The sequence below is a fragment of the Aphis gossypii genome, chromosome X, assembly GCF_020184175.1.
Source record: "Aphis gossypii isolate Hap1 chromosome X, ASM2018417v2, whole genome shotgun sequence".
Lineage (NCBI taxonomy): Eukaryota > Metazoa > Arthropoda > Insecta > Hemiptera > Aphididae > Aphis > Aphis gossypii.
The window spans coordinates 36,988,894-36,999,280 of NC_065533.1; the positions used below are offsets into that span (position 1 = coordinate 36,988,894).

A 10,387-nucleotide genomic window follows, 5' to 3' on the forward strand; every position below is an offset into this window, starting at 1 on the left:
TTACTAATATGTAAGTAAAGTGTATGAAATTTGTTTAATTTGGAATTTCAAAAATGATAGTGATTTTTATAAATAGAATAAAATTTAATCACCAACATATTCAAATAAATCACACGACAACACTTGTCAAGCACACCCGAACTGATTGTATAAAGTATCAATTATCCATATTCCTATTTCTATTTCTATAGTCTATATCTATACAATTTATGTTTTTAAAATTTGAAATATCCAACAATTAAGCCATACGGTAGGTATAAAAGTAAACATTATATTATTGTAATTAAAACAATTTTAAGATTAAATATTAACTTCAACATAATATTTAAATTTAGATCGCTTTAAAAAAAATTATTAAATTATTAATATTTTAGATACATTAAAGCTGTTCATTTAAAAACTTCTAGATTTCTAGTTTATAAAATTACTAGAATTTTCGTATACAATTATATTTTAATCTCAAGTTGTTATGTGATCTATGAATGCTTAAAAAAATTGTAAGTATATAGGTATATCTGTTTTACATTTTTTTGAATAATTGAAAAAAAAAACCTTAAAAAAAACCTTGTACCTAGGTATTATATTTTAAAGAATTTTACTATTTTTACTTATAAGTTAAAACCAAAGTACATCATCTTAAAAATATAAAAAGTCAAAAACTTAAAATATTTATAAATAACACAAAAAAAAAATCAAAATAATTTTAAAATTAGGTAAATTATGTATAGCTGCAAATTCCATCATGGAATTTTTATAAAAATTGAAGTTACTACAGTTATTCATTATTTAATTAGTAATTACAATATTACATCAACACCATACCCCAATTATTTTTAAAAATAAAGTGAATATTTAACTTTAAAAGTACTGTCTATCTAAATCAAATTTACAACCAGAAACTGGAAATTTATTATTTATATTATACCAAAAAGTAATGATCGACACAAAAAAAGGGAAATGAAATTGGCTTATAAGTTATAAGTACTTAAAGGATTATAAACAAAATACACATTAAAGCACGTATGTAGATATAATTTTTTATCTATATCGTGACACAAAATATGGTAAAAAAATCATACATAACTTTCAGAACAAAATACGATTGAATCTGCGACGGAACAATTTCAAACGTTCTAATTCCTTATCAGGAGGCATGCGGCAGAACTTAATTTTCACAAGATCATAGCTGATATAGGTAATAAATATCTATAGATTATTATCTATATCTAGAGAGCCGGTATAATAATTTTATTATCTAGGCTCTTTATCTATATCTGCGGATAAGATGGTGTCGTATCAATGATTTCTATACCTATCATAGTTGTGAAGGTTATATTATATTGGCTTATATTTTCCGTGTGATCTACGACCTATGATTGTATTCAACCATTTAATACGTAGGTACTAATCGTACTAGGTAGGTATGTTACAAAATAAAATAAAATGTATTGAGTATTCACAAAGTATATATTTTTATAAGCTAACACAAATTAAGAGGACGTTGTACCCGTCGTGTTGTCTCCGTCTTACACGTACGACATAACAAATGCCAAATTTTTATTCACCAGTTTCAGAAGTATGCTGTTAGTTTTGATATTAGAGTGAATTGACCTACTATATAATTTACAGGTAAGATTATTATCTAAAGCCTCACGTAGCCTTTTATTGATATTATTATTTTTAAGTAAGTTATGACCTTTTTGAAACTCTGCATTTTATAAGGTCTATGATTTGGTCCCGTCCCAGATATAATTGCGATAAGTAGCGATAACCAAGGCCGCCCGCAGAAATTTTTCTCGGGGGGGGGGGCCAGCGAAAAAACAATACACTTATCATAAATTCTGTTTTTTATTTTTTTTATATTTAAACAAATTATCCTAAAGAGCGGGGGGGCCGTGGCCCCCCCTGCGGGCGGCCTTGGCGATAACATACCACAATATCACCTCATTCATAATATTTTACTTGCTAGCTGATTTAAAACAATAACTACATGGATTCAAAGACTAATATAGATTAATAACTCAGGTACTACATAATATAATTATTATTCACGATGTGGAATTCACAATATTCATATCATTATATTTATCGTTATAATTATTACAAATGTAAATTTTTTTATAGCAATTTTTCAGATGTATGAATATATTAGATGCACTTACCTATCAAATTCACAAGATTATGAACAATATTATATATATTTACAAAACTAATATAATTTATGTAAGTTACTTATTAATTAATATTATTTAAGAATAAATTATAATTACAATATTTTCAATAACATTAAATGAAACATGAAAATAATTTTTTCATATACAATCATTTAATGAATGTCATTTTTATCATCCTTATTTATATTTTCATAACATAGGCGTTGCCAGGAATTTTATTAGGGGGGTGCATTTGTATATAGTATAAGGTGATTTTTAATTTTAATATATTACCTATATTATATGAATATATGATACCTATAAGTAATTTTTATGTATTATATAATACCATTCAATGTTTAGATTCTGAATGGAGTGATAAATGTATTGATTTTACAATGATGTGTGTTTTTATTTTTATTTTTTTATTTTTTTGTCCGTCATCACGTTTTAGAGCAGTAAAAGTGCTTCGATTCGGTTAATATTTTGACAACCCGCTCCCCTCTTGAGATTAGATAAAAACTGCCATTGTAATACTCATAACTTTTTTATCACCCCATTAAAGATACAGAGATTAAAATAAATAAGCAAAAAAATATAGTAAATTTAATGTAATAAACCATTTTTTCATGCTTAAAATTGTTTAATGTGCGATTATGATAAAGTGATTTATTTTTTTTATAATTTTTTTTTAATAATTTTCAGATGGTGCTCAGTCAAACTTTTTAATATGCATCATGAGGCACATCAATACCGGATGCAGCCTGCATTTTATTATAACAAACATTCTTGGTAATTAATGTAGACTTTAATACTATTTACTTTTTTTATTCTGTTGTATAACTGATGAAATTTAAACATTTTACCTTTTATTATAATTTTCACATATTTATAAGAGAAATTTACAAGAGACTGAATGGTGTATACCGATTTAAACAACTTTTCTTTTGTTTGATAAACTAACTGCTTAATATTTTCACTTGTGGTTGTAGCACTAAAGAGGTAAAAACACTAAAAACCTATTGCTAGTTTGATTGTATTTATTTAGTTAAAATTCAAAGTAGTGCATAACGTATATATTATATTAATGATAATTATTTCCTCGATCATGATTCAGTTCAACTTTAAAGTTTTTAATGTATTTAAACTTTCTCTAAAAATCATTAGACTATTTATGATCTTTAGTTTAGCTATTTATTGTAAAAATCTAAATATTCAGTAGAACATAAAATATCACCCCATATAAGATACAGAGAACAAAATAAATAACCAATAAATATAGTAGATTTAATGTAATATACCGTTTTTTTTATGCTTAAAATTATTTAATGTGTGATAGTGATTTAGTGATTTATTTATTTAATTTAATAATTTTCAGATGGTAGTTAGCCAAATTTATAAAGTGGATCACGAAGCATACCAATACCACCAGATGCAGCCTGTATTTTATTATAACAAACATTCTTGGTAATTTATGTAGATTTTAATACTATGTATTTATATTTTTTTTATTCTGTTATATAATTGATGAAATTGAAACATTATACCTTTTATTTTCATTTTTAAATATTTATAAGAACAATAATTTTCAGATGAAACAGAAATTCTCTAGATACTGAAAGTTGTAATTTTTTTTTTTTTTATTATCTGTTTCATACTTATATTTTATCACCAAAAAGATAAAAATTTATTTCTTGTTTAATAGAATTAATTGAGTTAAAATTTAATGTTATGCATAATGTGTTGTATGTATTATTGTTTATAGTAATTATTTCTTACATCATTTTAAATTATTGAATCATTTAATATATTTGATTATTATTATTATTTCAATACGTAATTAATAAAATTAATTTTGCTCTTTGACATATTTCTGCATTATGAATCTAAATCAACAATTTAATATATCATCAATTATTGCTTTAAGGTTGTCATTAAATATACAATATTTGTGATTTTCTGTTTAGTTTTATTAAGATCTATAAATATATATTATTTTTGTATTCATGTTAGTACATTACATTGTTATACCTAGAATTAAATCATGTTTTAAGAAAAAAACAAAAACCTTATAATATATTAAATATAAGCCAACATTTTATCCCAATATAAAATACAATTATTCCTTTTACATATCTTAAATATTAATATCATAGATTTAACCCAGCCATGAAAAAACTTAATTTAAATTAAAATCAATTATTTGTTTTTAGTTAATTTATAGTTATAAGTGTTTCAAAAATCAATTACTTGTAGAGAAACAAACTAAATATTTTAAAATTAAAAATTTACTTATAAGTTAAGTATAATGTATAAATTAGGTGTTTAAATCATTTGTAATAAATAAAGTAATTAAGTATAAAAATAATAAAATAGTTATTATAAATCTGAACAATTTTGATTTTAAGAGTATAATTAAAGTCTTAATTTCTCTTTAAAATAAACAGTCTCTAAAAATAGTTAAGAACATATATTATACTCTAATCAATTTTAAGCCAAAGAACGCTTGTGGTTGATGCAACTATGATAGCTCTGACATCTTCAAAATCCATGATATCCAACAAAGTAATTTGACCAATATCCAATTTTATATCGAACAGCAAATTTTTAGATTTAAGATTAATTAAATCATCCATACAGCGCAAGCGATATGCTAATAAATAACTATTTAGAGTTCCAATAAACAAAATATTTGTATACATGTATATTGCACTAGCTCCTTCATATTTAGTTTTCATCCATAAATCAGAAGACATTATACACGTATTTTCAAAAATACCGTGAATCAAAATACTATTAGTTCGATTTCGACTAATTATTAGTCCATGAATTACAGAAGTATTTAAAAGGTAACTTAAATGAGGGCATAAATGGCCATTAATAGTTTTTTTTGGTTCATTATGTGCATGCCATTCGTACCAAGTTTCTCGGACCCAACAGCATATATTAGTATGAATATTCATGTCTACATCAACAAGTTTTCCAGTGTAATATTCTCTTCTATTCCCATCATGCACTATTTTCTTTGTGTTATGTAATGGACAATAATTTGATTGTGCTTCGCGGCAAGCAATGTATAAATTTTCTTCTCCAGTATCTCGATTTATTTTAGGTTTACGGTTTAATACCACTATGGTGTCATATTTGCAATTTTGACCATTAGTATTTCTAACGTAATAGTTTCCTGTTCTCTCATTTTTTGTAAGTGTAAATAAATACATAAAATGTGTAAATACAACCTGGACGTCCAATTTGTGACAAATAATTTTAATTACTCCATCAAGACCCAAGAAATGATGTTCTCCTATTTTGGTTAGTTTATTAATAGGATTTTGCCATTGAATCCAATTTTTATAAACTGTTTCATAATGCACTTCTGGAATCGAGTTAGATGGAATACTTGTAGGAACCTGTTTACTTAACAGATCAATGAAATATTTCTTTGGCAATTCTTCATCACAAATTTGGCTCCATATTTTATTAAAACGAAGCACGTTATTAGCAATTTCAGCACATGTCCTTGACAGTTGTTTGAATTTAAGCAAAGTCCTGCCATCCAAATAATACACAATTTTTTCCATCACTTCAGGCGGTAGATAAACTTCATTGTTATTTTCCTTTTGTTTGGCTTGTTGAAGAAAATTAACACTATAACAAAATAAAAATTCAAATATTTATCAAAGATGAAAAATAATAAGTTATTTAACCAGGTATTACTACTACATTTGCTTTTTAAAAAAATATTAAAATACTTAATTATATTAACTTAAATAAGAAAACTTTATTTTTATTATTATTATAAATACATTTAACAATTTGAAATTTTATTTTAACTTAAGGCAAAGGCGATAGTGAATTTGATTAGAAGTGGTTTTGGTTGATGAGACTTACATGCACCATTTACATTTGGGTTATCTTCCTAGATTACAGGGGATAATACAGGTAGAGAGTCAGAGGTACTAAGATTGAGATGGTTGTAAACTAGTGAAGGGTCGTTACTGTTGCATTCGGTACAATGTAACGATCACATTGGTGAAACGAGTAGGAACGAGTACATTTAACGTCCCAAGTTCGTTCTGTCGGTACAAGGTTTCCAACTACAAGATGGCCCCTATCAGAGGATACCAATACTGAGTATTGAACTACCAAATGTTTAAATTATATGTTATAAATGTTTAAAATGTTCGATTTCCGACGGTAGTCAAATAGTAACGTAGTGTCACGATCATAGATGTATAATCATTGCGATTAAGATTTATCCAGATAAATATAATAGGGTATGATAACAGAATCAGTATATCCCAGCCGTCACCGCTGACCGTAGGGGTACAATAATCGAAAAGTACCAATCATTTAAAAATTAATTTAAACGCTGAAATGAGTTGTAAAAGCAATTTTTTTTTTTTTTTTTTAGGCTCTGTAATCTACTTGGTGTTTGGCTGTATTGCTGTGTAGTGTGTAGAGTGCGAACAAAACGAATCTGAGAACAAGTGCAACTAAATAAAAATTGTACCGATGTAACAAGTACTTTGGAATCGGTACTTTATTGTAACTGTACTGATTGGAACGATTACATAAAAGGAACGATAATTCCCACCACTATTGTAAACGTGTAAAGGTTGCAATGGACAATTGCAGAAAATTTTAATTAAATTTTAGACTAAAGGTTCACAATAGGTATGTGGTAATATGCGCTCAAGCTGAATTTTCTGAAATATATTTTAAAGCAATAACAATTTTAATACAATTCTCTACAATACACCTTTTCAAATAGAAATTCTCAACTGTCTCAACAATAAAACGTAAAAAGAGAACGACTCCAATTTGTAGAAGAAAAATGAAAGTAAGCTTCTCGACAGTTCGTCCACAAATTAAATACTTGTGCACCACACATCAAGCACATAGTATAATATATAATATATATATTTCTGCTAGCACATTATTTGTCAATGCATTAATTTATTTCATAACAATCAACCCTCTAATAAAATATTTCTCAACCTTTGTGCTATGTCACCATATTAAAATATTTGATACTTAAAGACACACAATAAACAAATAAGAATAATGGGTAATACCTATTTAAATGGTAATAGGTAATATAAAAATGAAAAATATGTCAATAACCGATAATTTCTATTTAATCATCATAGAAATTATGTCAAATACTAATTAGTTTTTGTAAATCATATCAAAAATGTTTGAATATTCTGTATCATTTAATATACTGCATTACACTTAGTACTTATTCACCGACACACTGGTCGAGAAACACTGCTCAAATAAAGTATACAGTAAATAATTTACATATTATATATACAGTTCATACATATTATGTATAAAATATGATCCATAATATATTGTATGGATTATTGAGCTGTAACTATTTTATAGGATATGAAGACGTGTGTTGCATTGTTAAAAAGGTTGAAAACCACTGTTTTAGATAATTAAATTAAGTCCTTGTAAAGAATGTGATTTAATAGTTTTATGAATACATTTAGATTTTGTTAATGTCCAAAGGTTTGGCTGAACTCAAAGTTAGATTTTATAGGATGCTTAAAGAGAAACTTAGATAAAACAGTTTTATTTTTAAAAATAATATGATCAAACGTAAAAAAAAGTCGTAATAGTTAAGTGGATGTCAGGGCACTATTTGTTGTCTTTCCTTGACCAATACTGAATATGTAAATACTTGTTTAGCAAAACCTAACCATGTGTTTTTAAATTTAGCTTTAGAGTAAACTAACCTAAAGGTATTTAACAACTTTAAACAAAGAATCCGTGCAAAATGATAATTGTTAAGTTTTTTGCTTTTAAGATATTTCAATTTTAAAGCAAGATGTGTGCATTTTTAAATTGTTCTGAACACAAATTTACTATGTTGTGCACAGGTCAGACAATGACAAGACAATGGTTTGGTCTGTGCATGAATAGGTATACTTCTACATGTATACATTGATCACCGAATCATTAAAGCACATTTGACAGGTTTAAAATATATCGCTTCAATATTTTAACAACTATAATTTTATAGCTAAATAAGCAATACAACAGAGCTATGAATGTGTTAATTAAAAGCATATTTTATGAACGCTATTTACCGAGGTGTTATGCTCAAAGACGAAAGAGACGAAAGGGTTTTCAATGTCGCCATTGAATCCACGTCACTCCATGCTATAAGACCAGTTGAACCGTTCATTTTGTACTCTCGTCAAGCGGCGATGTCGGAAACACTGTGGACAGCAGAGTCTGGACGACAAAAACAATATGGTGTAGGACTCGGAGTTGTTACTTGTTGCTGGGAGAATGTCAGAACGGCGAATAGAACCGAGCGAGAGTCGGTTGACCTTATCAGTTTCGTGTAGCGATCGTATTTTTTTTTTTTTGTAGTACGTAAAAATGTCATGGAGAAACGTTCATCCACTACATTCTTCCGCGGTAGTCTTGTAAAGAATTTGAGCTGTATTCTGTACTTCTATATATACGATTTTTGAATGTGTTTACTTGTGTGTGCGAATGCGCGTGCGTGCGATCGCGTGCGTGCGAGTGCGTGCGCGCGTGCGTGTGCACCTGTGTGTGTCTGCGTGTCTGCGTGTGCGTACGTGCGAGCGCGCGCGCGCTTATTCATATTATTCATATTATTTTTTTTTTTTGTAGTCTTCGATATCACTATTATGTTGACTTAAAACTAAATAGTTTTGACGTTAAACCAGACCGCAATTACACAATCCGTTTCAACACGATTATTATAATATACTATAGTTTTATACGTGTATCACAATATTGTACAGTAAAATGTTTATCGGTCTACATGCACGCAGCAAAACGGACTGTAAAATAATAAGTATAATAGGTAATATTATAGCCATCTCGGTCCGCCGACGGCACACGATAAACGAAATAATTGTTAACCGTGAACCGAGAATAAAAATATCTGCTCGGTTCACGATATTATAGGCTGTGGCTATTATTTTTCATGTTTTTACACAGAACAGATTATAGAATAATAGCCGGTGTTTGTGCGACTCTTTTCTACGCCAACACACATAATATTCGTACACACACACACAGCAGTATACACTGTATTGTAGGTACTGTATAGAATCTACAGTGACCTACTTACCACTATAATGTCGTCATTGTATTTTGTCGTGTAATATTCTTGTGTTCGTACGTTTGAGAATTCGTGAATACACTTATAACGAACAGATAACTATGCGTATAATACCGACGCGTATTCGGGTTATCGTCCGGCTTGTTGTTGACAATATAATATAAATTATGAACGCATTCGTATGAAATCGTTCACCATTATAACCTTGTTGGCGCAGATTTCGTTTTATTTTTTAGGTATCTACCTACAGGCGTTCACTGTTCGAAAAATTGTGTATGCTTATTAATTCACACCGCACTCCGACAGTTTTTACGTACGCCGTACGCAATTATGGTAGACTACTAAAAACTTCGGTGCATATATTATTATAAGCAGGTAGGTATTGTTAGGTAATAGGAAAAATGCGATGTGATATTATATTCTGATGAATAACTAATGGTATTCAAATCGATTTATAAAAACAATGCGGACAACAAAGAAAAATCATTTACGATTCTGCGATCGAATACCTAATACACAGAATAAGAACACAGGACATTATACGATATTTCGATGATAAAATCATTTTTAGACAGTTTTACATATTTTATAAATATCGACTACCTACCCACCGTCTACCGTGAATAGCCGGTATCGTAATTTTAAGCCACACGAATGCATAAAGATCTACTCTCAATGACGTAGGTACACCGATATTATTCAGTACCTACCTATTCGTATTATAGGTACAATAATGGACGTATTGTAAAATTTAAATCGAACACATCCATTACAATATAACCCACTCGGCCACTCGTCCAACTTAATGACGAAATACCTAACTACATTTGACACCTGTCTGCTGTACAGTAGATTAGAGTGTTTTCGGGTTTTTTTTTAATTGCTTATTATTGTCAACTATAACGCTATATCCATTAGCCAGCTGCAATATTGTTGACTTTGGTAAATTTGTTACACGGCAATGAATAATTATTATGGTATTGCGTGATAACTACGAACACAATATTGAGACCAATAACAGCGGCTGTAGATCTGTCGTTTAAGAGCTTCAAAACGTTTACACAATACGTGTAGAAAGGAATATTTTCTGTGACGTGGCGTTCATATTTTTTCAATA

At 28.3% G+C, this 10,387-nt stretch overlaps 1 protein-coding gene and 1 long non-coding RNA gene across 7 annotated transcripts; one reads left to right on the forward strand and one right to left on the reverse strand.

Moving 5' to 3' along the window:
• Nucleotides 1–988: 988 nt before the first annotated feature.
• LOC114132957 (uncharacterized) lies at nucleotides 989–6,912 on the forward strand. Of its 6 annotated transcripts, none has more exons than XR_003593101.2 (6): nucleotides 990–1,195; nucleotides 1,260–1,421; nucleotides 1,481–1,629; nucleotides 2,125–2,223; nucleotides 2,859–2,945; nucleotides 3,532–3,774. It is a non-coding gene; the product is annotated as an uncharacterized LOC114132957 (long non-coding RNA). The 6 variants fall into 6 exon arrangements; XR_003593102.2 differs by having other exon boundaries at nucleotides 995–1,195; nucleotides 1,260–1,401; XR_003593100.2 differs by adding an exon at nucleotides 6,568–6,912 and having other exon boundaries at nucleotides 996–1,195; nucleotides 1,260–1,629; nucleotides 3,532–3,620.
• LOC114132956 (uncharacterized) lies at nucleotides 4,549–8,793 on the reverse strand. The gene is made up of 2 exons (XM_027998566.2): nucleotides 8,258–8,793; nucleotides 4,549–5,801 (listed from the first exon to the last, which is right to left on the reverse strand). Exons 1-2 carry the CDS (start codon nucleotides 8,353–8,355, stop codon nucleotides 4,634–4,636), a joined length of 1,266 nt encoding a protein of 421 aa, XP_027854367.1. The 5' UTR covers nucleotides 8,356–8,793; the 3' UTR covers nucleotides 4,549–4,633.
• Between the last annotated feature and the right edge of the window lie 1,594 nt (nucleotides 8,794–10,387).

Excerpts from the sequence above, each read along its gene's own strand:
- LOC114132956 (XM_027998566.2), bottom strand. The coding sequence starts at position 8,355 with ATGAACGGTTCAACTGGTCTTATAGCATGGAGTGACGTGGATTCAATG. Across the intron at positions 5,802-8,257 it reads TCTTTGAGCATAACACCTCG|TGTTAATTTTCTTCAACAAG; the intron begins GTAAATAGCGTT and ends ATTTTGTTATAG.